General features: G+C 49.1%; 2 protein-coding genes across 7 annotated transcripts in view; both read left to right on the plus strand.

Annotated features, from left to right (window-relative positions):
* The first annotated feature begins 10,391 nt into the window (after window positions 1–10,391).
* RHEBL1 (RHEB like 1) lies at window positions 10,392–15,976 on the plus strand. Of its 3 annotated transcripts, none has more exons than XM_010385415.2 (8): window positions 10,392–10,671; window positions 11,213–11,352; window positions 13,648–13,715; window positions 13,980–14,062; window positions 14,149–14,205; window positions 14,391–14,438; window positions 15,231–15,312; window positions 15,467–15,976. In XM_010385415.2, the coding sequence occupies exons 2-8, from the start codon at window positions 11,235–11,237 to the stop codon at window positions 15,554–15,556; spliced, it is 546 nt and encodes a 181-aa protein (XP_010383717.1). In that variant the 5' UTR covers window positions 10,392–10,671; window positions 11,213–11,234; the 3' UTR covers window positions 15,557–15,976. The 3 variants fall into 3 exon arrangements, with proteins under 3 accessions (XP_010383717.1, XP_010383715.1, XP_030795085.1); XM_010385413.2 differs by having other exon boundaries at window positions 11,281–11,352; XM_030939225.1 differs by lacking the exon at window positions 10,392–10,671 and adding an exon at window positions 10,798–10,881.
* A 3,832-nt stretch (window positions 15,977–19,808) lies between these two features.
* The window catches only part of KMT2D (lysine methyltransferase 2D), a 42,546-nt gene continuing 35,980 nt past the window's right edge, over window positions 19,809–26,374 (plus strand). For all 4 annotated transcript variants that reach the window (XM_010385416.2, XM_030939632.1, XM_030939631.1 and 1 more), the window contains exons 1-5: window positions 19,809–20,992; window positions 25,263–25,348; window positions 25,598–25,724; window positions 25,878–26,101; window positions 26,213–26,322. In XM_010385416.2, coding sequence (XP_010383718.2) covers window positions 25,300–25,348; window positions 25,598–25,724; window positions 25,878–26,101; window positions 26,213–26,322 — 510 coding nt within the window. In that variant the 5' untranslated portion in view covers window positions 19,809–20,992; window positions 25,263–25,299. The remainder of the gene's footprint in view (window positions 20,993–25,262; window positions 25,349–25,597; window positions 25,725–25,877; window positions 26,102–26,212; window positions 26,323–26,374) is intronic.

Here is a 26,374-nt window from a genome sequence, read left to right on the forward strand (position 1 = left end):
AATGAAGAGGTGCTCTGAGATTTAAACAAGGCAAATCAACACAGGAAGGCACAAGGCAGTTCCTCCCAGATCCAAACCTGATTCTCTCCCTTCCACAAATATTTATTAAGCCTCTGCAAATACTAATAGGCATTGTACTATGTTAAGGATTTTGATATTTTTCTAGAGACATGGGCAGTCATTTTAGTGGAATAAATTAATTTAATTAAGTTTTAGCTTGGAGGAGTAGTCTAATCAAATTTGGATTTTATTTTATTTATAGATGGAGTCTCACTCTGTCACTAGGCTGGAGTGCAGTGGAGCGATCTCTGCTCACTACAAGCTCCGCCTCCTGGGTTCAAGCGATTCTCAGGCATGCGACACCACACCCAGCTAGTTTTTTATATTTTTAGTAGAGACGGGGTTTCACCATGTTGGCCAGGATGGTCTCGATCTCTTGACCTTGTGATCCACCCGCCTTGGCCTCCCAAAGTGCTGGGATTACAGGCGTGAGCCACCGCACTGGCCAAATTTGCATTTTTTTTTTTTTTTTTTTTGAGATGGAGTCTCGCTCCAGGCTGGAGTGCAGTGGCACAATCTCGGCTCACTGCAAGCTCCGCCTCCTGGGTTCACATCATTCTCCTGCCTCAACCTCCCGAGTAGCTAGGACTACAGGCGCCCGCCACCACACCTGGCTAATTTTTGTATTTTTAGCAGAGACAGGGTTTCACCGTGTTGGCCAGGATGGTCTCGATCTCCTGCCCTCGTGACCCACCCGCCTCGGTCTCCCAAAGTGCTAGGATTACAGGCGTGAGCCTCCGTGCCTGGCCCAAATTTGGATTTTAAGAAGGTCACTCTATTAGCCAGTGATGGTGGTGGTTGCCTATAATCCCAGCTACTCGGGGGACTGAGGCAGGAGAATCACTTGAACCTGGGAGGCAGAGGTTGCAGTGAGCCGAAGTCACGCCACTGCACTCTAGCCTGGGCAACAAGAGTGAAACTCCGTCTCAAAAAAAAAAAAGAAAGAAGAGAAAGAAAGAAAGAAAGAAAGAAAGGAAAGAAAGAAAGAAAGAAAGAAAGAAAGAAAGAAAGAAAGAAAGAAAGAAAGAAAGAAAGAAAGAAAGAAAGAAAGAAAGAAAAAGTGGCCCAAACATTCCAACCTTCTCTCCTCTATCTTCCAGTCTGTGGCCAATGCTTGCTATTAGCTAAAGCTGTCTGGAAGCCAGAGGGCATTACTGCTGTCTATAAAGGTCAGCCTTCCAGGAGCAAAATGCAGGATGAAGAAGGGTAAAGGAAGATCTGGAGGGGTAAATGGAAAATGTGAGTTAATAAGAACCAGAACTCTAATGTCTGAGTCTTCAGAGAAGGGTCTTCAGATTAGAAAGAACATGACCATGACAGGGAGCACCTGAAAGCAACTTATTAGTTAATTTAAATCTAAGAAGCATGGCAGTTTGCATTTTAAAATAAAAAAAAAAAAATTGGTGCTATGACTGGAATTCAAGTTTGCATTTTATCTTAAATCTGTATTTACATGTTTTTTTTTTTTTTTTTTTGAGACGGAGTCTCGCTCTGTCGCCCAGGCTGGAGTGCAGTGGTGTGATCTCGGCTCGCTGCAACCCCCGCCTCCCAGGTTCCAGCAATTCTCTGCCTCAGCCTCCCGAGTAGCTGGGATTACAGGCACCCACCACCACACCCAGTTAATTTTTGTATTTTTAGTAGAGACGGGGTTTCACCATCTTGGCTAGGCTGGTCTTGAACTCCTGACCTCATGATCTACCTGCCTCGGCCTCCCAAAGTGCTGGGATTACAGGCGTGAGTCATTGCGCCCAGCTATTTACATATGATTTTTAACAGTTGATGCCAAAATTAGATAATCATCCATTTTCCTAATTAGAAGATCCAAAACAGAAAGTATTGTTTGGCCAACTTGAGCAAACTTTTAGGAATTACATAATTAAATGTCTAATTTATAATATTTAATTTATATACTATACATATTTAAAAGTACATAGCCTATAAAATAATAAATTGATATTATTTAACTGATTTTCCATTCTTACATTTAAAGAATAGTTTTATTCAAACTTTTATTATTATTTTTTGAGATGGAGTCTCGCTCTGTCATCCAGGTTGGAGTGCAGTGGTGCAATCCCAGTTCACTGAAACCTCCGTCTCCTGAGTTTGAGCAATTCTCCTGCCTTAGCCTCCTGAGTAGCTTGGATTACAGATGTGTGCCACCATGCCTGGTTAGTTTTTGTACTTATACTACAGACAGGGTTTCACCATGTTGGTAAGGCTGGTCTCAAACTACTGACCTCAAATGATCTGCCTGCCTCGGCCTCCCAAAGTGCTAGGATTACAGGCTTGAGGCACCGTGCAGGCCTTATTACTATTTTTTTTTTTTTTTTTTTGAGAGAGGGTCTCACTTTGTTGCCTAGGCTGGAGTGCAGTGGCACAAACATGGCTCACTGCAGCCTCAACCTCCCGGGCTTAAGCGATCCTCTCACCTCAGCTCCCACAAGTAGCTGGGACTACAGGAACACACCACTATGCCTGGCTAATTTTTTTCTTTTCTTTTTTTTTGAGATGGAGTCTCACTGTGTCGCCCAGGCTGGAGTGCAGTGGTGTGATCTTGGCTCACTGCAAGCTCTACCTCCTGGGTTCATACAATTCTCCTGCCTCAGCCTCCCAAGTAGCTGGGACTATAGGCGCCCGTCACCATACCTGGCTATTTTTTTTTTTTTTTTTTGTATTTTTAGTAGTGCCAGGGTTTCACCATGTTAACCAGGATGGTCTCGATCTCCTGACCTTGTGAACTGCCTGCCTCGGCCTCCCAAAGTGCTGGGATTACAGGTGTGAGCCACCGTGCCCAGCTAATTTTTGTATTTTTTGTAGAGATGGGGTTTTGCCTAGGCTGGTCTAGAACTCCTGATCTGAAGTGATCTGCTCACTTTGGCCTCTCAAAGTGCTGGGATTACAGGTGTGAGCCACTGCTCCTGGCCCCAAACTTGTATATTGATATGAAAATATCCATTTTCTTTTCTTTTCTCTTTTTTTTTTTTTTTTTTTTTGAGACGGAGTTTTGCTCTTGTTGCCCAGGCTGGAGTCCAATGGCGTGATCTCAGGCTCACTGCAACCTCTGCCTCCTAGGTTCAAGCGATTCTCCTGCCTCAGCCTCCCGAGTAGCTGGGATTACAGATGTGCGCCACCATGCCCGGCTAATTTTGTATTATTAGTAGAGACAGGGTTTTACCATGTTGGTCAGATTGGTCTCAAACTCCTGACCTCAGATGATCCGCCCCCCCTTGGCCTCCCAAAGTGCTTGGATTAGAGATGTGAGCCACCGCACCTGGCTAAAATACTCATTTTCAATATAAGTGCCTTTATGATTACTAGATCCTCTTTTGGAACTTAGATATGATACCTAAAGGTGAGCTCATCTTGTGGCCATGAAGTGACAAGCAAAAGGGAAGAGTTAAGAGGACTGCAGGTACCAGACCTGGCATTATGGAGCAACTGGACTGATGCCGCTTACCTCCAGCTTTGTTACTTCAGAAAAATAAATCCTTGTTTGTTTAAGCTATTGCAACTTGGTTTTTCTGTTACTGAAGCCAAATGTGTTCTTAATATTCAAGTGACTACAACCACAGATTCAATATCAGATAGTTCAGGTTACTGTAGATCAGGTACCCAATATCAAAGTTTCTACGACAGATGTCACAGATGGCCTCATTGTCTCCCATGCAGGTGCAATCTGAGTGCTCCAAGGTGATGTTTGTGGTGAGGATGGAGTTGTAGATCTCAACTACAGCTGTGGAAACCTGGGGGCTTGGTAAATGAAGAACTCCAGCTTGGACTTCTTGCCATAATCAATCTACTCTGTAGCAGATTGAAAAACAGAGCTACAATATTTTGCAGTTTCTCTCATGGAGAAATGAAGTCTATTTCCCCATGCCTTGAATCTGGGATGGCATTGTGACTTGCTTAGGCTACTAACATGTGGCAGAACTTGTGTTGAATGAGTTTCAAAGCCTAAGGCCTCAAGAGACCATGCACTGTCCTAACTTTGCCATCTTGGATGCTTCTGCTACCCAAGAAGAAGAAGCTCGGGCTGCCCCAATAAATGATGAGAGACATGTGGACAGACATAGGCCTAGCCAAGAGCCAGCACCAAGGCTCCAGACATGAGTGAGGTCATTTTAGACCTTCCATTCCCAGTGGAGCTTCCACTGACTAGTCACAAGAGTGAGTCCAGAGGAGGCAACATAAGAACCATCAATTCAACCCACAGAATCCTGAGAAAAATACATTGTTGTTTTAAGGCACCAAAGTTTGATGTGGTTTGTTATGCAACAATAGGTAATTGATACATCAGCAAGGAGGTAAACTCATAACTGTGGAAAACAAACAAGCCTTGAATACCTGTGCAATGGAGTCCATTAGAAAAGACATGCCATATAATTTGGATGCAAACAGAGTAGAGACATTTTTCACTTTTCCCAGAGATACTTAAAACAGTTTTCTGGGAACATCTTATCTTTATTTTGTCTCAGTTGTTTGAAACATAGCAATATATTATGCTGTCTTAGAAATGTTATTTCAGGCCAGGCTGGGTGGCTCACGTCTGTAATCTCAGTGTTTTCGGGAGGCTCAGGAGGAAGGATTGCTTGAGGCCAGGAGTTCAAGACTAGCCTGGGAGCAACCCCGTCTCTACAAAAAAAAAAAAAAAAAAAAAAAAAAAAAAAAAATTAGCTGGGCATAGTGGTGCATGCCTGTATAGTCTCAGCTACTCAGGAGGCTAAGGCAAGAGGATCACTTGAGCCCAGGAGTTACGGGCCACGGTAAGCTATGACGGCACCACTGCACTCCAGCTTGGGTGACAGAGTGGCACCCTGTCTCTAAACAACAAAAACAGGCTGGGTGTGGTGGCTCACATCTGTAAACCTAGCACTTTGGGAGGCTTAGGTGGGTGGATTGCTTGAGTCCAGGAGTTTGAGACCAGCCTGAACAACATGGTGAAACTCCATCTCTACTGAAAATACAAAAATTAGCTGGGCATGGTGGTGCATGCCTGTAGTCTCAGCTACTCAGGAAGCTGAGGTAGGAGAATCACCTGAGCTGAAGAGGTAGAGGCTGCAGTGAGCCAAAATCATGCCACTGCACTCCAGCCTGGGCAATCGGAGTGAGACCCTGTCTCAAAAATAAATAAATAAATAAAAATAATAAAAAACAAAAGAAATGTTATTCCAATCCCATTTATCTAACATTAGGATGAATTGCTTCCTTTATTTCTAGTATTATATAAATAATACATAATAAATATGTTTATTATATATAAAACAATATTTATATATTATATATTTTAATACATATTATTTTTTGACTTATACTCAAGTTCTATTCTTCCTTTATTCGATCCTGTTTTTGTGATCTTTACTAAATAAACCATTTATGCATTACTTTTTTTTTTTTGAGACGGAGTCTCGCTCTGTCACCCAGGCAGAATGCAGTGGCGCAATCTTGGCTCACTACAACCTCTGTCTCCCGGGTTCAAGTGATTCTCCTGCCTCAGCCTCCCGAGTAGCTGGGATTACAGGCGCCTCCCACCATGCCTGGCTAAATTTTGTATTTTTAGTAGAGATGGGGTTTCACCATGTTGGTCAGGCTGGTCTCAAACTCCTGACCTCATGATTCACCTGCCTTAGCCTCCCAAAGTGTTGGGATTACAGGTGTGAGCCACTGTGCCCGGCCTATGCATTCCTTTTTAAAGTGATTGATATTTAATGAATAACTATTTAATCAACCGATACCTTAGTCCTAAAGTGTGCAGGTTTTATAGATTGGCTCATGAAACATTTCTCTTTTTGTTTTTCTGGAGACAGAGTCTCACTCTGTTGCCCAGGCTGGAATGCAGTGGCATGATTTCGGCTCACCGCAACCTCTGCCTCCCAGGTTCAGATGATTCTCCTGCCTCCACCTCCCAAGTACCTGGGACTACAGGCACACACCACCATGTCTGGCTAATTTTTCTATTCTTAGTAAAGATGGGGTTTCACCACGTTGGCCAGGCTGGTCTCGAACTCCTGACCTCAGGTGATCCATCCGCCTCAGCCTCCCAAAGTGCTGGGATTACAGGCGTGAGCCACCGTGCCCAGCCCTGGCTAACTTTTTTATATTTTAGTAAAGACCGGGTTTCACTGTGTTGCTCAGGCTGGTCTTGAACCACTGAGCTCAGCTCAGGCAATCCGCCCGCCTTGGCCTCCCAAAGTGCTAGGATTACAAGCGTGAGCCACTGTGCCTAGCCCTTTTTTATTTTTATTTTTATTAATTTTTTGACACAGGGTCTCTGTTGCCCAGGCTGGAGTACAGTGGCACAAACATGGCTCACTGCAGCCTCAACATCCTTGGGCTCAGGTGATCCTTTCGTTTCAGCCTTCCAAGTAGCTTGAGACTACAGGTATGTGCCACCATGCCTGGTTAATTTTTCTTTCTCTTTTTTTTCTGTATTTTTTATAGAGACAGGGTTTCACCATGTTGCCTACCTAGGCTGGTCTCGAACTCCTGAGCTCAAGCAATTCACCTGCCTGGTCTCCCAAAGTTCTGGGATTACAGGCCTAAGCCACCACGTCAGGCCAAAACATTTATTTCTTTTTTTTTTTTTGAGACGGAGTCTGGCTCTGTCTCCCAGGCTGGAGTGCAGTGGCCGGATCTCAGCTCACTGCAAGCTCCGCCTCCCGGGTTTATGCCATTCTCCTGGCTCAGCCTCCCGAGTAGCTGGGACTACAGGCGCCCGCCACCTCGCCCGGCTAGTTTTTTGTATTTTTAGTAGAGACGGGGTTTCACCGTGTTAGCCAGGATGGTCTCGATCTCCTGACCTCGTGATCCGCCCGTCTCGGCCTCCCAAAGTGCTGGGATTACAGGCTTGAGCCACCGCGCCCGGCTCAGAACATTTATTTCTAATCACCTTGTCTTTTGCCTTTCTTTACTATAGATGTTGGAAAAGAAAATGCTAAAATTTCCAGGTTTCCTTACAGCTAGAGATGACTATATAAAACAATCTTGTTCAATGAGATGCAGGTGAATATCTGCTGTGAGCTCTTCCCTTGCCAGCTAAAAAGAAAAAGTCACAAGAGGAGAAAGCCCTTTGTCTTGGCTCTTTTGCTTTCTCTCTGATTCAAAACAGGAGAATTAAGATGGTTTAATAAGGAGACTATTTACAAAGCTGTGGGCAGGGTATAGGGAGACCACAAGGGATAGAGCAATGCCCCAAGGTGAATAACAGAAAAGAGGCTGATACTGCTATAGGCCTGAAGGCTGAGGGGAGTCACTGAAAACTAGGAGACAGCTGTGTGTATGTGTTGGAGGAGGCGGCTGCCTTGAGAGGTGCTGTGACCTTCAATGAGGGACAGAGCCACTCTCCTGCCTTCATTGAATCTCCTGTGTGTGCTTTCCTTTGGCTGAGATTCACTGAAAGCCAGGAGACAAGGCCTGCCTCCTGGACACAAATCTGGGTGGAAAACAATGGAGAGTTCATCATCTCGACGGTATAAGCAGTATAAAAGGCATCTGTTTGTTTGTTTTTTTTTCTCCTCCCTCCCTCCCTCCCTCCCTCCTTCCCTTCCTTCCTTCCTTCCTTTTGATGGAGTCTCACTCTGTTGCCTGGGCTGGAGTGCAGTGGCATGATCTCGGCTCACTGCAAGCTCCACCTACCAGGTTCACGCTATTCTCCTGTCTGCCATTCTCCTGTCTCAGTCTCCCAAGTAGCTGGGACTACAGGTGCCCGCCACCACGCCTGGCTAATTTTTTTTTTTTTTTTTTTTTGAAGCGGAGTCTCGCTCTGTCGCCCAGACTGGAGTGCAGTGGCCGGATCTCAGCTCACTGCAAGCTCCGCCTCCCGGGTTTACGCCATTCTCCTGCCTCAGCCTCCCGAGTAGCTGGGACTACAGGCGCCCGCCACCTTGCCCGGCTAGTTTTTGTATTTTTAGTAGAGACGGGGTTTCACCGTGTTAGCCAGGATGGTCTCGATCTCCTGACCTCGTGATCCGCCCGTCTCGGCCTCCCAAAGTGCTAGGATTACAGGCTTGAGCCACCGCGCCCGGCCAAGGCTAATTTTTTGTATTTTTAGTAGAGATGGGGTTTCACCGTGTTAGCCAGGATGGTCTCGATCTCCTGACCTCGTGATCCACCTGCGTCGGCCTCCCAAAGTGCTAGGATTACAGGCATGAGCCACCGTGCCTGGCCTATTTCTGTATCCTAGTGTGCAACACATAGTAAGAGTGCCTGGCATAAAGTAGAATATCTTTTTTTTTTTTTTTTTAAAGAGTCTCACTCTGTTGCCCAGGCTGGAGTGCAGAGTGCAATGGTGTGATCCTGGCTCACTGCAACCTCTGCCTCCCATGTTCAAACGATTCTCCTGCCTCAGCCTCCCAAGTAGCTGGAATTACAGGTGCGCACCATCACATCCAGCTAATTTTTGTATTTTTAGTAGAGGCGGGGTTTCACTATGTTGGCCAGGCTGGTCTCGAACTCCTGACCTCAAGCGATCTGCCTGCCTCAGTCTCCCAAAGTGCTGGGATTACAGGCATGAGCCAGCACGTCCGGCCTAGGGCTTTTGTGAACATTAAATGAGATAACAATAAAATGCACCTGGCACATAGTATAGTAGAACTCTCTATAAATCTAGGTGATTTCCTTCCTTTCTTCCCTCCTCTACCAATCCTTCTGCAAGTCATTTTAACCTCAGCTTCAGAATATCCTGAATTCTCGACTTCATTCAACATGATCACTCTAGCCACGCCACTCTCATCTGGACTACAGGTAACAGTTTCTTCGCCAATCTCCCTGCTTCCTCTTGCTCCTGTTCCCCTCAAACCCCAATCCATTCACCACAGCCAGGGAGATATTTTAGAAAGACAATTTAGATCATGTCATGCCCCAGCTTAAATACCTTCAAGTACTTAGAATTAGCCCAGACTTCTTTATGTGGCCTGGCCTCTGCCATTCTCTTAGACTTCATCTGCTTTAGGCTAACTGGCTTTCTTTTTTTCTTCCCCTGTTCCTGGAATTTACTGAATTTATTTCCATCTTAACGCCTTAGCATTGGTGGATTCTTCTTTTGAAATCTGCTAACTGGTTCCTTCAGATCTTAGTTTAAATGGGGTTTCCTATGGGAGAAAGTATCACTAATCTAAAGTGGTCATCTCAGCCAGGCTCGGTGGCTCATGCCTATAATCCCAGCACTTTGGGAGGCCAGGTCAGGTGGATCATTTGAGGCCAGGCGTTCGAGACCAGCCTGGGCAACATAGCAAAACCCCGTCTCTCCCCAAAACACAAAAATTAGCCAGTCTCATAACCCTGTCTCAAAATAAATAAAGAAAAAATTTAAAAATGCTGTATTGTCTTTAAAAAATAAAGTGGTCATCTTTTATCACACCATCTTCTATATCACTTAACGCTATCTGATATCTCCTTGTTGTATGTTTGTTTCTGCCTTCATAAGAGCAGACACATTGTCTTTCATGTCCATGTTCTGACCCCAAAGCTGGAGCAATGCCTGAAACACGTAGTATATGCTCAGTATTTGTTGAAAAATGAATGTTTGAGGATCATGATGATGAAGAAGAAACCTCAGACTACTTGATCATAAATTCTAGCAATTTCCGCAAGAACAAGAATTGCAAAAAGGCCGGGCGCGGTGGCTCAAGCCTGTAATCCCAGCACTTTGGGAGGCCGAGACGGGCGGATCACAAGGTCAGGAGATCGAGACCATCCTGGCTAACACGGTGAAACCCCGTCTCTACTAAAAAAATACAAAAAACTAGCCGGGCGAGGTGGCGGGCGCCTGTAGTCCCAGCTACTCGGGAGGCTGAGGCAGGAGAATGGCGTAAACCCGGGAGGCGGAGCTTGCAGTGAGCTGAGATCTGGCCACTGCACTCCAGCCTGGGCGACAAAGCGAGACTCCGTCTCAAAAAAAAAAAAAAAAAAAAAAAAAAAAAAAAAAAAAAAAGAATTGCAGTTTGAAATTAGATGCTGGAGGACTGGAAACCTTGATAGGTCTGGGGCTGAAGGCTGGGGGAAGCAGAGGGAATATATTGGAACTTCGGCCCTTTTCTTCCTATCTAAGGACCCCAGAGACCATGCAAAAGGCTAGAATCTTAAGGCCAGAAACCATACAACGGGTATTTTCCATCCATAATTCTTCGCAGCCACTTCAGCTAGGCTGCAAATGCGCAAACGCCTTTAGGACCCCGGGTTCCTTTCTGTTTCTTTATGAATGAACCGGCTCCAGTCTGCGCACGCGCAGCTCCCAGGACTCCCGCTCCACGTGAGGCCCACCCTTCCCTCCTGCTGGCGGCACCGCCCTTACCCATTCTAATGGACCAATGGCGAGCGGCCTGAGGGGCGGAGCCCGGCGCGGCGCGGCTCAGTAGTTCCCCCGGCGCCTGGCTCCCTCGCGTTAGACTTGCTGTGTTGTGATCACGTGGGCAGCTCCGGGCGCGGCGCTTGTTTTGGTTTCCCTCTAACTTGCCCACGGCAGCTTCTGGGTGAGCGACTTTCCTGCACCTGCCCACACCCTGACCTCGTCTTCGGGCTCTCTCAGCCCGCGGTTCCGCAAGCCCCTGGGGCGGGCTCCTGCCATGCCGCTGGTCCGTTACAGGAAGGTGGTCATCCTCGGATACCGCTCTGTAGGTGAGTCTCCGCCCTGCAGAGCTCGGACGCGCAGCAGCTTTGTAGCCAGAAGAGGCGCGCTGCCGTGGGAACGCGACCCAGGGAGGAATGGTGACATCGTAAGAATGGGGTTGTAGAGCGAGGATTGGAAGAGTGGAGGAATAAAGGTTGGTGGTGTGTGGAGGCTGCAGGAAGCGCGAGCACTCAAGGCTTAATGAGGACCTGGCTGCGGTAATCTCAGAGTGGTCCCAGCGTTACTTTGGGGATAGGGGTGGGGTCACAATTTGAAAACCGGGACGCGGTCGCCGTGGGGACAGATAGTCGCAGGTGTCCTGGGGCCGGGCGGACTTGATCCTGGGGAATCTTGGATCTTCCTGCGGGTAGGATGGGGTGGGGAAGGCGGCGGGAAAGGCTTCCTGCTGCGCTTCTGAATGCATCCGGTAGCCAAAGTGCGGAGACCCCGGGCGAAAAGACGGTGAGGGTAGACACAAGGGATAGGATTGCTTGAGGCACTCACAGACTGTGGTGTTAATTTGGGGTACCCTTTGGTCCTGGGCCACAGTCCGAAAGGACAGAGGATGTGAATGTGGATGGATGATTTGGATACAGCTGCCACACTGCTCCCCACAGGGAAGACATCTTTGGCACATCAATTTGTGGAAGGCGAGTTCTCGGAAGGCTACGATCCTACAGTGGAGAATAGTGAGTAGACTTCTCCCCTAGTGTGCTGGTGATGCGACCCGGAGGGCTTGGATAGCCCACCCAACTCCATAATGTATTTCTCTGGTGCCAAGGGGCTATTTACACATTACATCTAATTTCTTCTTTAGCAATCCTGTTCAATGGATGGCTAGAGTATGGATTTTGCAGGATACTGAGTCTGGGATAGTTTAGATGTAGACATTAAGAACCTTAGTGTGTTTTTCCAGTTACCTGGATAACTCCCTGGAGCTGATCTCTCTGTGTCAACCCCAAGGTTAAGAATGTAAGGGGAGGCCGGGCGCAGTGGCTCACGCCTGTAATCCCAGCACTTTGGGAAGCTGAGGCGGGCGGATCAATTGAGGTCAGGATTTCAAGACCAGCCTGGCCAACATGGTGAAACCTCATCGCTACTAAAAATACCAAAATTAGCTGGGCATGGTGGCACACACCTGTAATCCCAGCTACTAAGGAGGCTGAGGTAGGAGAATCGCTTGAACGCAGCAGGTAAATGTTGCAGTGAGCAAAGATTGTGCCACTGCACACCAGCCTGGGTGTCAGGGTGAGACTGTCTCAAAAATAAAAAAAAGAAAAAAAAAAACAAAAAGGCCAGGCGCCGTGGCTCACGCCTGTAATCCCAGCTCATTGGGAGGCCAAGACAGGTGGATCACCTGAGGTCAAGAGTTCGAAACCAGCCTGGCCAACTGGTGAAACCCTGTATCTACTAAAAATACAAACAATTAGTTGGACATGGTGATGGATATCTGTAATCCCATCTACTCGGGTGGCTGAGGCAGGAGAATTGCTTGAACCCAGGAGGCGGAGGTTGCAGTGAGCTGAGATGGTGCCACTGTGCTCTAGCCTGGGCAACAAGAGCGAAACAACGTCTCAAAAAAAAAAGAAAAAAAGAGAGAATAAAAAGAATGTAAGTGGGGGGAAGGGAGTGGGAGGGATGAAGATAAATTGATCAATAAGTACAGATATATAGTTTGATAGAAGAAATAAGACTTAGTAGATCAGTAGGGTGACTATAGCTTACAATAAGCTATTTTACATTTCAAAATAGCTATAAGAATTCAAATGGTTCTAGCATAAAGAAAACACAAATATTTAAGGTGATGAATATTCCAGATATACTTATTTGATCTTTACAAATTATATGAATGTATTATCATGTGTACCCTGAAACTTGGTGCATCTATTATTCATCAGTAAAACAAAAGTAATTTTCTTTTCTTTTCGAGACAGAGTCTCGCTCTGTCACCCAGGCTGGAGTGCAGTGCCGCAATCTCAGCTCACTGCAACCTCCACCTCCTGGGTTCAAGCAATTCTCATGCTTCAGCCTCCTGAGTAGCTGGGACTACAGGCATACACCACCATGCCCAGCTAATGTTTTGTATTTTTAGTAGAGACAGGGTTTAACCATGTTGGCCAGGCTGGTCTCGAACTCTTGGTCTAAAGTGATCCGACCGCCTTGGCCTCCCAAAGTGCTGGGATTACAGGTGTTAGCCACTGAGCCCGACCAACAGTCTACTTTAAAAAAATGCTGCCGGCCGGGTGCGGTGGCTCAAGCCTGTAATCCCAGCACTTTGGGAGGCCGAGACGGGCGGATCACAAGGTCAGGAGATCGAGACCACCCTGGCTAATACGGTGAAACCCCGTCTCTACTAAAGAATACAAAAAACTAGCCGGGCGACGAGGCGGGCGCCTGTAGTCCCAGCTACTTGGGAGGCTGAGGCAGGAGAATGGTGTAAACCCGGGAGGCGGAGCTTGCAGTGAGCTGAGATCCGGCCACCGCACTCCAGCCTGGGCGACAGAGCCAGACTCTGTCTCAAAAAAAAAAAAAAAAAAAAAAAAAATGCTGCCAAAAAAAAGAAGGTAAGACAGCCAGGTGCAGAGGTGCATACCTATAGTTCCAGCTCTTGGGAGGTTGAGGTGAGAGGATCGCTTGAGCCCAGGACTTCCAGGCTATAGGGTGCTAAGAGTGCACCTGTGAATAGCCACTGCTCTATAGCCTGGGCAACACAGCAAGACCTCATCTCAAAAAAAAATAAAATAAAATGTAATTAGCCGGGCGCAGTGGCAGGCGCCTATAATCCCAGCTACTTGGGAGGCTGAGGCAGGAGAATCGCTTGAACCCAGGTGGCAGAGGTTGCAGTGAGCCAAGATCAAGCCACTGCACTCCAGCTTGGGCAATAGAGTGAGACTCTGTCTCAAAAAAAAAAAAAGAAAAAAAAGTCAGGGGACATACATTGCTGGCCCTATAAGGCACCTCACAAAGTTTTCTTTTCTTTTCAGCTTACAGCAAGATAGTGACTCTTGGCAAAGATGAGTTTCACCTACACCTGGTGGACACAGCAGGGCAGGTACCAGTTGGGGTATGGTATCCAAAAGTGGCAGTTCAGCCCTCAGAGATGAAGTCTGGTAGTCTTTGTGGCTCATCTGTAAAGTAGTATTAAAAGCATTTTACCTGCTAAGAGTATGCAGGGCTCATTGGAGCTGCTCCATAAATACTTGTTGAAGTGACTATAGTAGGGCATGCCCCAGGGAGGGTCACCTGGATGTTGTCCCACCAACCTTTGCCATCTGAGTGGTTTGGATCTAGGTACTGATGTTTCCATTTCTGCCAGGATGAGTACAGCATTCTGCCCTATTCATTCATCATTGGAGTCCATGGTTATGTGCTTGTGTATTCTGTCACCTCTCTGCATAGGTAAGTGACCAAGGTTGTGAGTGTGGGACTTGGGAAGACCTGAGGACTGTCTCATAAAGTTATAGCTCCAATTCTTGTGTTTAAAGCTTCCAAGTCATTGAGAGTCTGTACCAAAAGCTACACGAAGGCCATGGGAAAACCCGGTAAGTGGCCTTGGGGGATAGGGACATAGTGTGGGCATGAGGGAGTAGGAGAGAGCAGAGGGGAGAATTATCAAGTTGGAGAGGCTCGGATATAGATCCTGCCTGGTCTGATAAGGAGTTGTCCAGCCTTGATGTAAGGAGTTGGGGAATGAGGGGATTCTGAAATAACTGCTGTTTCCTCACAGGGTACCAGTGGTTCTAGTTGGGAACAAGGCAGATCTCTCTCCAGAGAGGTATGTAAATCTCTGCTACTTAGAGGAAAAGGAAGTGAAATGGACTGGGAATCAGTCAGACTCTCATCCTGGCTCTGCCACTGACTCAAGTCATTTCACCTCTTTTTGTCTCTAACTTGAAGCTTAAGGAAGATAATACTTCTATCTTAAAAGCCACAATTTCATATTTCAAGCCTCAGTCCTAGATTCACCCATTGTTCCTTTGTTTACCTATATTTGCTCCTTCCACAGCTCTCCTCCCAAAACTTGGGGAAATGGCAAGGGTCAGAGGAAGTCTTTTTCTTCCTTCTTTTTTTTTTGAGATGAAGTCTTGTTCTGTTGCCCAGACTAGAGTGCAGTGGCGTGATCTCGGCTCACTGCAACCTCTCCTCCCGGGTTCAAGCGAGTCTCCTGCCTCAGCTTCCCGAGTAGCTGGGACTACAGGCGCCCACCACCACGCCTGGCTAATTTTTTGTATTTTTAATAGAGACGGGGGTTTCACTATGTTAGCCAGGATGGTCTTGATCTCCTGACCTTGTGATCCACCCATCTAGGCCTCCCAAAGTGTTGGGATTACAGGCATGAGCCACCACGCGCGGCCCATTTTCTTTTTAATAGAGATGGTATTTCACTGTGTTGCCAAGGCTGGTCTTGAACTCCTGAGCTCAAGTGATCCACCACTTCGGCCTCCCAAAGTGCTGCATTACAGGCATGAGCCACTAAGCCTGGCCAGGAAGCCTTGATTCTGAAGATTTTTCAGAGCACTTACCGACATTTCTATCCTCCATCTTTATGTCCCAAATTTGCTTCCAGAGAGGTACAGGCAGTTGAAGGGAAGAAGCTGGCAGAGTCCTGGGGTGCGACATTTATGGAGTCATCTGCTCGAGAGAATCAGGTGCTTGACCCGAAGACTAGAAGGGTGGTGGTGGTAGCCGTGTTTTCCTTATTGTACTGCTTGGTGGGAATGTTGCAGGAATGGAGCTTTCACCCCAGAGCTGGGTGGTATTGGCACTGAACTGACTTTTGCCCTGAATCCTCTCCCCTTATAGCTAACTCAAGGCATCTTCACCAAAGTCATCCAGGAGATTGCCCGTGTGGAGAATTCCTATGGGCAAGAGCGTCGCTGCCATCTCATGTGAGCCCTTGGGTGTGGTGTAACTGCCTTGTTTCTGCCTCTGGCACTTGCCATGTTCCAGTGGGGGGTCAGACCCTCAGGACTTCACGGGTATGGTTGCCAGCTGTGTTCCTGACCCCTGGACACACAGTGTGGCATCCTCATGTTTGCACACTTTCCCCAGGCTCTAATGGCCTGGATGTCAATGTTTACAAAGGGGCAAGGACCTATCATGGACACTGGCCTCTAGCTCTCTGTTTTTGCTAGATGAATTCTGTTATAACCTGTGGGGTCAGGATATGAGTCCTGGGCATTATTTATCCAGGACCCATCCTCTTGAGTGGGTTTTGGGTGTTGGCTGGGTAAGGGAAGCCAGGGACTTCTGAAATAGAGCTGGCTCCCTGGGGTGACAATGTATATATGCAAATAAACTGAGAAATCTTTTGTTGTTGACTTCTTTTCCCTGTGTGTGTGTGTGAGACGGAGTTTCACTCTGTTGCCCAGGCTGGAGCGGTACAGTGCTGCGATCTCGGCTTCCTGCAACCTCCACCTGCCAGGTTCAAGCAGTTCTCCTGCCTCAGTCTCCCACAGGCACCTGCCACCATGCCTGGCTGTTTTTAGTAGAGATGGGGTTTCACCATGTTGGCCAGGATGGTCTTGAACTCCTGACCTTAAGTGATCCGTCCGCCTCAGCCTCCCAAAGTGCTGGGATTATAGGCGTGAGCCACTACTCCCGGCCTTACTGTTGACTTCTGTATATCTAGGGAGAGCTCAGAGCCAATATCTCTTTTTCCAAGGAGTGATGGCTGTGGTCTTTGGTGGGAAATCTTTCCTCCTACCTTGTTCCTATTCCTTATTCCTCACTTATTAAGGACCATTATCCTAACTTGCCTTTCCCACCTTTCTATTCTGCTAGGTTCCTCATACACTGAGTCCAGTTGGCTGCCACTCCCGTCCAAGTTTTGTAGCCTTTCAAGATCCCCTTAATTACAGAAACACCACCCTCTAGTGGCCAGATGCAACATGCTGACCTAGCTGTCTTCCTGGGGCCTCAGCATTTGCTTGGACTCAAAGCAGACAGGGTTTCAGGAGAACGAAGCCCCTCGTTCCTAATGATGTAAGAATTGAGGAGCGTAGAGGCAGAGACTAAAGTGTTGTGAAGACTGACTTCCCAAGAGTGTTGAGTAAAGTAAGAAATAATGCATCTGGTGCCTATCAGTCCCCCCGGCCTTCCATGTCCCCAGTGTCTTTCATTAAAATGGCTGTCCTTTGCTCTTTTCATACCTTTAATCTTTTTGTACTTTTCACACCTTTGGTGTTCTACTCTTTTTAGGTGTCAAAGGCTATTGGTTCTGCTCTTATGGACCTACCGCCTCAGTAGGATTGATATTTCAGCTAGGAAAGTTTGGTCCTGTTTGCCTCTGCTTTTCTTGATCCCCACCCTCCCACCAGCATGATTGCCTAACTAATACCTCCTCCAAGGACGTGTAAGGGTTACTTGAATGGTAGATCTTCACAGGGAAGGTACAGACCTCTTCTGACAACTGGGGGAGCCCAAGGTACCTGTCAATGTACTTACTTGGGAAGGATTGACAGAACCTAGATGTGATTTTTAGCTGTGACTTTGTCAGTGCCTGGCTCCAGGCTTACAGTGGGGATATGGCTTGTCATGCTGATTTTCAAAAGTCCTGACAGCTGCTTTTGCTTTTCTGATCCAGAATCTAAAAAGAAATAAGGGCTGCTAGAAGAAACATACTTCAAACAACAATCTCACTGGCTTAGGAGGTTCCGGGAGGTCACTAACCTCTCTCCTTATACTAAAATTAAGTCCTTTTGCACATCTGACCTGGGATACTCATTACAGGGGCCTACTTTCCCGCTGCCATTTTCACGAGGTCTGGGGTAGACTTAGAAACATCTAACATTTTCTAGTTTATCAATAATCTCAAGGCCTGGGGACAGTAGTGATAGCGGTTAATAGCTCCTCCACTTAGCTGTGTGGCCTTGAGCAGTCACTTAACCTCTCAGAGCCTCCATTTCTCATTTATGAAGAGTGGCTAAGTGTGCTTCATAGAGTTGAGGTGAAAATTAAATCAGGTAATATATGCAAAGCTTACTACAGTTCTTCACACATAATAAGTCCTTAAGAAATAGTGGGTGGCAGCCGGGCGCGCCTGTAATCCCAGCACTTTGGGAGACCAAGGTGGGTGGACAACCTGAAGTCAGGAGTTTGAGACCAGCCTGGCCAACGTGGTGAAACCCCATCTCTACTAAAAATAAATTAGCTGGGTGTGATGGTGGGCGCCTGTAATCCCAGTTACTAGGGAGGCTGAGGCAGGATAATCGCTTGAACCTAGGAGGCGGAGGTTGCAGTGAGCCAAGATCACGCCATTTCACTCCAGCCTAGGAGACAAGAGCGAAACTCTGTCTCAAAAAAAAGAAAAAAAAAAAAACCCCGAAATAGTGGGTGGCTATCTGTGTTATTACTGGAGGTCTTTCTGGTGAGGGTCTGCCTCTCCCTGCCTCTGGGTGCAAACCTGGGAGGGGCCTTCCATTTTCCAACTTGTTTCTTGGTTAACTTATTCTGTTGTAACCAAAAGAGGTGTGCGATCACTGCTGGAGTTTTTTTGCTCAAATATGTGTGGTCAGTGCAGAAAGCAGATGCCAATGTGTGGCTGGAGTAGGACAAATCTAGTCCTGATCCCTCCTATGACTCTGACCAGCAGAGATTAAGGTCTCCTGCACTGTCGAATATAAAAGCATCAAGTCACATGTGGCTATTTAATTTCATTAAAATAAAAAGTTCCTTACTTGTACCACCTGCATTTCGAAGTGCTTGAGAGCTCATGTGGTTAATGGCTACCATATTAAATAGTGTAGATTTAATCCATTTCCATCACTGTAGAAAAGTTCTGTTGGGGCCCCGTGTGGTGGCTCATGCCTGTAATACCAGCTCTTTGGGAGACCAGGGCGAGCGGATCATGAGTTCGAGACCAGGCTGGCCAACATAGTGAAACCCTGTCTCTACTAAAAATACAAAAAAGTAGCCGAGTCTGGTGGTGTGCGCCTGTAATCCCAGCTACTAGGGAGGCTGAGGCAGGAGAATCACCTGAACCCTGGAGGCAGAGGTTGCAGTGAGCCGAGATCGCACCATTGCACTCCAACCCGGACGGCAGTGCAAGACTCCGTCTCAAAAAAAAAATATATATATATGTTGGATAGCACCGTAAACCCTTTCCCCACAAAGCTGGCATTGGATCGAATCGGCCTGCCTCTTTCTCCATATCTTCCTTTAAAAAACTGTAGTATTATTTGTAATCCTAGGAAAAACGTGGCCTTTGGTTTGAATAATGGCTCAACTTCTGACGAGATGTATTTCTGTGGGCAGTCTTACCTATTGTAGCCTTAATCTTCATCTGCAATATGGAGATAATTCCATGTAACTCATAATGAAGGTGAGGAAATAACTAAGAGTATATAAAGTATCTGGACATAGTTAATTTGTCTCCTTTTGTCCACCCCATGTGTGCAGTTGATGCAGAAGAGGCATTCCAATCCTTTCTCATCCAGACTTATTGTGGGGGGGTGGTGCCTGCAAAGAGTATGTTTTGCGATCTTGTCTAGAACAGTACTCCGGCCAGGTAGCAGCGAGGCTACCTCAGTTTACTAAAAAAGGGACAGGGGTATTGAATATCTGAAAGGACTGGAGGTGGGAGTGGGGGCACCCTGAAAAGGAAGGGAGACTCTACATTTATGTTTCGATGGGGAGGTGTGTGTAGTGACTGTGTGGGCACCGACAGTCCTTCCTCACACGGGGGACTGGGAGCCAGGAGGAACGCCTAGGGACTAGTCCAGTTTTCTTCGGGTCCCCAAACGTGGCAAGAACCCACCCTCTGCAGCGCCAGGCGCCGTACCTCACTTTCTCCATTTGCGGACTCCAGTTCCCAGGATGCTGAGCAGCGGCCAATCTCCTGGCTCTTCTTCCATCCCCCTCCCGGGAAAGACTGCCCCTGGCCAAAGCAAGGGGGCAGTTGGAGTTTCAGGGACCAATGACTGCAAGGGTATGGAATTAAAAAGCGGCCGGAGTCCTAGTTTCGCGGCCTGGGCGGTAAATGAAGAGGCTCCAGGGCCGCGGCAGACAGGAGGTGGGCTTCGTTCCCACGTGTCTGCCCGGCTGCCGGCCCGGCGCGGTCGGGGTTAACCCGGAGCGGAAGGATCCCGCAGCGTGTGCGTAGAACTGCAGAGTCACAGCCTTTCCTCCGAGAGGGCGGGATCCCTCCGCCGCTCCGCTCCAACACAAAATAGGGCCGCCTCTTCTCCTTTCTCCCCCTCTCGAGTGGGGTGCCCCGGGCAAAAGGCCCCCCCGGATCTCGCGCCGAAGGCTTCACGAATCTTCACGACCGCTGCCCAGCTCTCGGGCCAGGAAATAGCCCCTTCGCAGGAACCACCCTACCGGCCGAACAGGAGGCGGAGGGGGGGAGGCGGAGCGGCGCCGCGCTGCACTACTTTCCTCTCCGGTTGCAAATGGCTGCCTCGTTCCCCACTTTCCGCTCAGTTTCCTGACCCCCCGGTGCCGGGAGCCGGGGTTGGGCCATGCACCTCTAGGCCCCCTGCGATCACAGTCAGCCGGGGGTCGAGGGGGTGCCACCGACCAAAGCCGGCCAGGCCGGGGGCGGGGCAGCTCCCGAGGCCAGAGGGGAAGGGAGGCGAGCGCAGGGCCTGGAGCGGCCGGAGGGGAGCGGGCAGAGGGCTCGCACCGCCCGCCCCTTCCTCTTCCTCGCCCACCTAGCCTCCTCCCTTCCCCGGGGGGAGCAGAAGGTGGGGGGCTCGAAGCCGCCGAGGGTGAGCGCTCGGGGTCGAGAAGCCCGGCGCTGGGTGTGTGTCAGGTTCAGCCCCGCGGCCCCGCCGGCCCCGCGTCGCCGTAGCTCGCGCGGCCCCGGGCGCCGGCCGGGGCGGGGAGAGGGGCTCGGCGCTCCTGCGAGGGTCTCACGTTCCATCCGGGCCAGGCGCGGGGCGGCGCGGCATTCCTTCCGGGCTGCTGGGGAGGCGCCTCGACGTTCCATCTGGAGAGCCTCGACGTTCCGCCCGAGCCCGGCGCGGGCGGCCGGGGCGCTGGCCGGGCCCTAGGACTAAGAGGCCGCCCGGCGACGCGGATGCGGAGCCTGCTCGCCCAAGATCAAAGCCACCGGTGCTCTCTTTGTGTCCGCTCGGGATTCGCCGCCCTGGGGCTGTCCATGGAAACCTAAACTGCTGGAACCTGAGGCAGAGAACCCCTCTTTGGCTTCTTGCTGTTTTTTGTGGGGGGAGGGTGGCCACTCCGACCTGGATTTACCGTTCTTGGCCCCCCTAAGCCCCCCCGTGCGGGGGGCGGCTGTGATCGCTCTGGCGGTTGGAGGTCGGGGAGCGGCCCGGGCTCTGGCCATGTTCTCGGATGAGGATTTCTGGATCGCCCTGTGAAGAGGTGAGTGAAGTCCGCCCGGCCAGGGCCCAGAAAGGGTTGGACTGGGGGCACAGCCAGATGGACTATCTTAGCCGGAGCTGGCCTTTAGGTTGGAGAAGGGGGTGCCAAAGCTGGGGAGCGTTCCTTTGGCAGGGTCTGTCAAGGGAACCTGAGCCAGTCACCAGGGCAGAACTGAGGCCTGGTGTCTTGGGGTGTGCCTCTTTAAAGACTGGGGGTTCAGAGAACCACGGGAGTTTGGGAACCTGGCCAGATAGCCTCTCTGCCTGTTTATTTTTGTGTTGGGGGAGCTCGACTAAAGTAGGACCCAGGCCCTGATGCCAGCACCAATCCCAGGCTGCTGCTGCTCCTCTCAGGGTTCCTTGTGGGCCTTGGGACAGAGCAACTTGGGATGGTGGGGGAGGGTACCACTGCCAGGTCAGACTTATTATGCCAGTTGGATCTTAAGGTTGTTCCTACCGAGTTGGGCACCCAAAGCAGTCCCTGGAAAACTCAAGGAACCCCAGATCCTTCACCAGGCCTTCTTTCACTGGGCAAAGGGAGAGTGTGTGGAAACTGACTAGTTGTGTGTGAAGGGAATGGCTGGGGCAAGAAGGAGGCGGGGCTGGGGGCAGCTCTGGCCCTGCTGTTCAACTTTAAACTACCCCTGCCTGGCAAAGTGACCCCAGTGAGGCCTACTGCTGTCTTAGCCTGCTTTGCCTCCCCTCCTCTTAGGATGGATCTAATCTCTAGAGGATTATAGAAGAGGCCCTTGAGATTTGCTCCCTGCGAATGTAGGCTGCAAAAAATGGCTTTTGTCTTTTGCCTTCTCCCGGCCTGGTATGGAGAGCTGGCTGCCATGAGTCCCTGGCCAGTCCTGCAAGCCCCTCCCAGACCTCTCCAACCCTTTTTTGACCAGGGATTGTTAACTGGTTTTCTGATCCTGTACCAACTGTGCAGAATGGGGTGGCCTGTATCTCTCTGGAGGAGAAATGTCTTGATCAGAGCTCTTTTCTCCTGGAAACCAGTGATTCTACACCTGGCAGTAGGTATTGGGGAGAAAGAGTGTGTATGTGCCTGCAGCTTGAGCCTCAATCCTGTGGGCCTTGCTTGGGCTGGGACTGCCCCTCTCACACCTGTCATGCTGCCCAGCAGGGATTTGGCTGGTGCATTTTGCTCCTTCTATCTGCTCCAACATACATATGCTAGATTTCTTTGAGTCTGGTTTTGAGAAAGAGAAAATAGAGGTTTTGCCTTTTAAAGATTTCTCAAAGGTGAGAGGTGTTACAGGGGTAGTGGAGTGAGGTGAGCTGTCAACCCTGCTCTCCACTCCTGCATTCTATGGAGAGTCCCTCCTGTTTGTCCTGAAACAACTTCCTTACGTAGGACTGCACCTTGTTAGCTGTGCCTGCCTTCAGGATGAGCCAGGGACACAGTTCAGAGGGTCTGCAGGGCCAGTGTTCCTTTTGGATCCATCTCGGAGGGCTGACCCAAAATGGGGGTGGGAAGAGGTGTGGTTTGAGTCTCAGGCTGGGAACCAGGAAGTCCTGAGTCCTACTGAAGAGCTGTTCACTCAAGGGCCTGCTGCAGCCTTATACCTCTCCAAGTGTCCATTTCCCCCTTGCCTGGGAAAATGGAGTGAAAGCTGTTGGTCTGGGAGGGAGGCAGGAAGGAGAGTGGGTTGAGATCAATCCCTGTCCTTTTCTTTGCTGTTTTGGACCTCTAAGGTATAGGATTGAGGGGTGCCAGCACAGTTTTACTCCCTAGATCTGTACCTGCTGTCTGGGATCTCTAGTTCTGTGGAGGAAGCCTGGCGAGACACTAGCCCATTTTAGATCCAGGGAAAAAATCCTTGGTGTGTATGTGTGTGGGTTTACTGACTGTGAATGATGGGACTGGATAACCTGGGGTCTTTGTTTAGATATGTTCAGGGGCCTGTTAACTGGGAATCAGCATTGGGATCCCGGTGCTGGACTTCAGGGCTGGGGAAATAGGGACTGAGGGCTGAGGCTTTTTGGAGGTGCCCCCTAGATTATTTTTGGTACAACTTGTATGACATTCTTCTCTTTGCTTCTTAATCTCTCATCTTCCATGGCCCCATGCATGGGCTCTGGCTTTGGAGGATGGTTGTAGTCTGTCTCTCAAGGCCAGATGAAGGTGGTTTCTTTACCTTCTTGAGCAGTACCAGCCTTACCTGCCTGAGAGGGCTGAGCTCGGGGGAGAGCTGAGGAATTTGCCCCTCTGGCCTTGTGTGAGGCAGCTCTCCTCCTACCCACTGTATTATCATTGTTGCCCTTTGCTTCTTGATGTTTGTGACTCTTTTGGCCTTAACTTTGAGAGCAGAGCTGGTAGAGGATCTTTCGGGGTATGTAGTGGTAAGAAGTAGTAAGATGCAAACAATTAGAAAACTTTAAGAGCCCCTTGGACCTTCTGGGTGTGGTCAGGCCTTGAATGACTGAATGGAAGAGGGGCCTGGCTGCTGCCCTCACCTCCATCTCCCACTTCCCATGGTAGCTTCTAAGGACTCCTTGAAGTTCTGGAGCAGCTTTTCTATGAGCCGGCCAGATGACCACCCTGCTTTCCTTTCAGGTGTGGTTGTGTGGCAGGTTTGGGAAAGAGAGATGGCTTGGGAATGGAGATGATGTGTATCAGGTGATGCTTTACTTTATCCAGTAGGTTCTGAGAGTGTTAGGGGAAAAAGGAATTTTCTTTCCTGTGACATGTCTCCAGAGGGGCGTAGCCAGTATCTGGAAATAAAGGGTGAGTTCAGAACAGGAGGAGTGATACTGTAGTTCTTAGGGAATTGATTTACTGATTTGGGGCGCCTTTGAGGGTTCCCCCTTGTCTCGTTTGTCCCAGTCATTCAACCCTAAGTGGCTGACTGGGGTGTTTGCCTTCCAGTTTGGGAGGAGAGGCTGTCCTTGCTAAGGGTGGTGTGGTCACTCTGGTTAGTCAAGAAGAGTGGATAAGGTGAGAGATTAATTTATCAAACTTTTATTGTTTAGAGTTCTGTTTTAGGGATTTCCCCCACCTCACCACCACTTGCTTTAGGAACACTGTATTCTTCTCTGATTAAGAGAAAGGATATATACTTCCCACTACAAGCCGCTGGCACTTATCCCTTTCTTCCTCCTCCTATAGGGTCCCTTTCCTATTCCTCATATCTGTAATTATTGTTCTCCTCCCCCCCCCCCCCCCCCCCCCCGCTGTGCTTAATTCCCTCTGAGGTCTAGGAAAATAATACCCAAAGGTGTAGGTCTCAACTCTTTTAGGTGTAACTTTAGTGTGTTTCATTAGGCTCTGATACAGGCATGTATTTCTTAGAAGAATGGACAAGGGACCGTTATTCCCCACCCCCATGTATGTGTGTGGAAACCCTGCTTGAGGGAAGAGGAAGGAAGCTACTCAGCTCTGCTGTGCTATGTCCTGCCCTGTTTAGAACTCCTCTGAGTGACTGTATGCGTCCTGAGACTACAATTCCCAGCATGCTTAGCCTCAGGCCTGGCTACACATGCTCAGTAACTCTCAAGGTCCACTTCTGTTAACTACTAGGGATATCTGAAGAGGAAGGGCAGTTGGTGTTGCTAAGGGCAATGACCTGAGACCTTCAGGCTGGGTGAGACCCTGAGCTCAGTTAGGGCACGGGCTAGGGGTTGGTCTGAGCTGGATTTAGGTTGGAAGTGGGTGGAAATTAGGGAGTTTCTTCTTTTGTGATGGTGATGTCCTCGTAGAAACAAGTGGCGGTGGGGGAGATCTATCCATAGCTAGGCTATAGTTCTAGTAGTGTGTTCCATCTCTTGCATTGCCTCAGACTCTGCCTCTGGGAGAGGGATTTTTGCTGGACTCAGGCTTCCTGGGTCATAACTACCCCTGGGTTGGCACAGACTAGCCTCTAGAATGGCAGCTTACTTGAGACTTGAAGAAAAGGTGTGGAAATAGGGCTCACCAAAAGCCAAAAACCCAGAGGCAAGGCAAACAGCAGTATTAGATATAAATGGATATGCTTCTAGTTGGATGCTATGGCCCCAGGAACTCTTACAGAGGAGGCTGGAAGTGGGAAAGTCAAATGGATCCCCTGAGAATCTCTCCAGAGTGGGAGAAGAGGGTATGTGTTTATCTGGGGAGGAGGTGACCCTACAGGTTAGGGAGAATGACTTTCTTGTCAGTATAGGATTTTGTAGTATGGCTTGCTCTGATGTCTGGAGGGTCTGGATGCCTTCTTCCCAGGATTCTGGGAAAAGTGCTTCTTGGGAAGACTTACTAGGGATATAGATCTCTTCCTTGGCACCAACAGGTCTCCCCGAGAGGGCCCTGCCCAGTCGGAGAGAGGGATGGACAGCCAGAAGCTGCCTGGTGAGGATAAAGATTCAGAACCGGCAGGTGAGTAGGACAAATTCTTTATTTGCTTTTAGATTTCACAGGCAACCTTATATTTTTGGTCCTGGCCCAAGGACATGAGCTAAGTCTATGCAGCAGATAAGTAATGGAACAACTTTGTTCTTTGAGACAACAGTTGAAATATCATAACTCTGATCCACTCAGGTTTTGGATAATCTCATGTGTCTGGTGAGTGGACTTTGTATTAAATAGGGATGATGACTGACACATGCTGTTTGTCTGTTTATTCAGCTGATGGACCTGCAACTTCTGAGGACCCAAGTGCCACTGAGTCAGACCTGCCTAACCCACATGTGGGAGAGGTCTCTGTCCCTAGTTCTGGGAGTCCCAGTCTTCAGGAGACTCCTCAGGACTGCAGGTAACTTGTTTGAGGGCACATAAGGATTTGATTTGAGAGTCTAGGGCTTTCAAGGAAGAGAATTTAGGAAAATGAGTGTCGGGGAACCATGGGCATGCCAAATCATGGGGTTGCTGGGGGCCTGGCGTGGTACTGATGCTTGTGTGTCCACAGTGGGGGTCCGGTGCGGCGTTGTGCTCTCTGTAACTGCGGGGAGCCCAGTCTGCATGGGCAGCGGGAGCTACGGCGCTTTGAGTTGCCATTTGATTGGCCCCGGTGTCCAGTGGTATCCCCTGGGGGGAGCCCAGGGCCCAATGAGGCAGTGCTGCCCAGTGAGGACCTGTCACAGATTGGTTTCCCTGAGGGCCTTACACCTGCCCACCTAGGAGAACCTGGAGGTGAGTGAGGAGAATGGGGCAGCAAATGGGAGAAGGACTGGGTAGTCCTGAGCCAGCGATCCCCTTTCTGTTAACTCTTTCCTTTCTGTTTACCTCTTCCCACCTGTAAAGGGTCCTGCTGGGCTCACCATTGGTGTGCTGCGTGGTCGGCAGGCGTATGGGGGCAGGAGGGCCCAGAACTATGTGGTGTGGACAAGGCCATCTTCTCAGGGATCTCACAGGTGGGGCTGGGGCCAAGGGATTGCATAGGTGAAGGGTAGGGCTGGTGGGCTT

The sequence above is a fragment of the Rhinopithecus roxellana genome, chromosome 10 (assembly GCF_007565055.1).
Source record: "Rhinopithecus roxellana isolate Shanxi Qingling chromosome 10, ASM756505v1, whole genome shotgun sequence".
Taxonomy (NCBI): Eukaryota; Metazoa; Chordata; class Mammalia; order Primates; family Cercopithecidae; genus Rhinopithecus; species Rhinopithecus roxellana.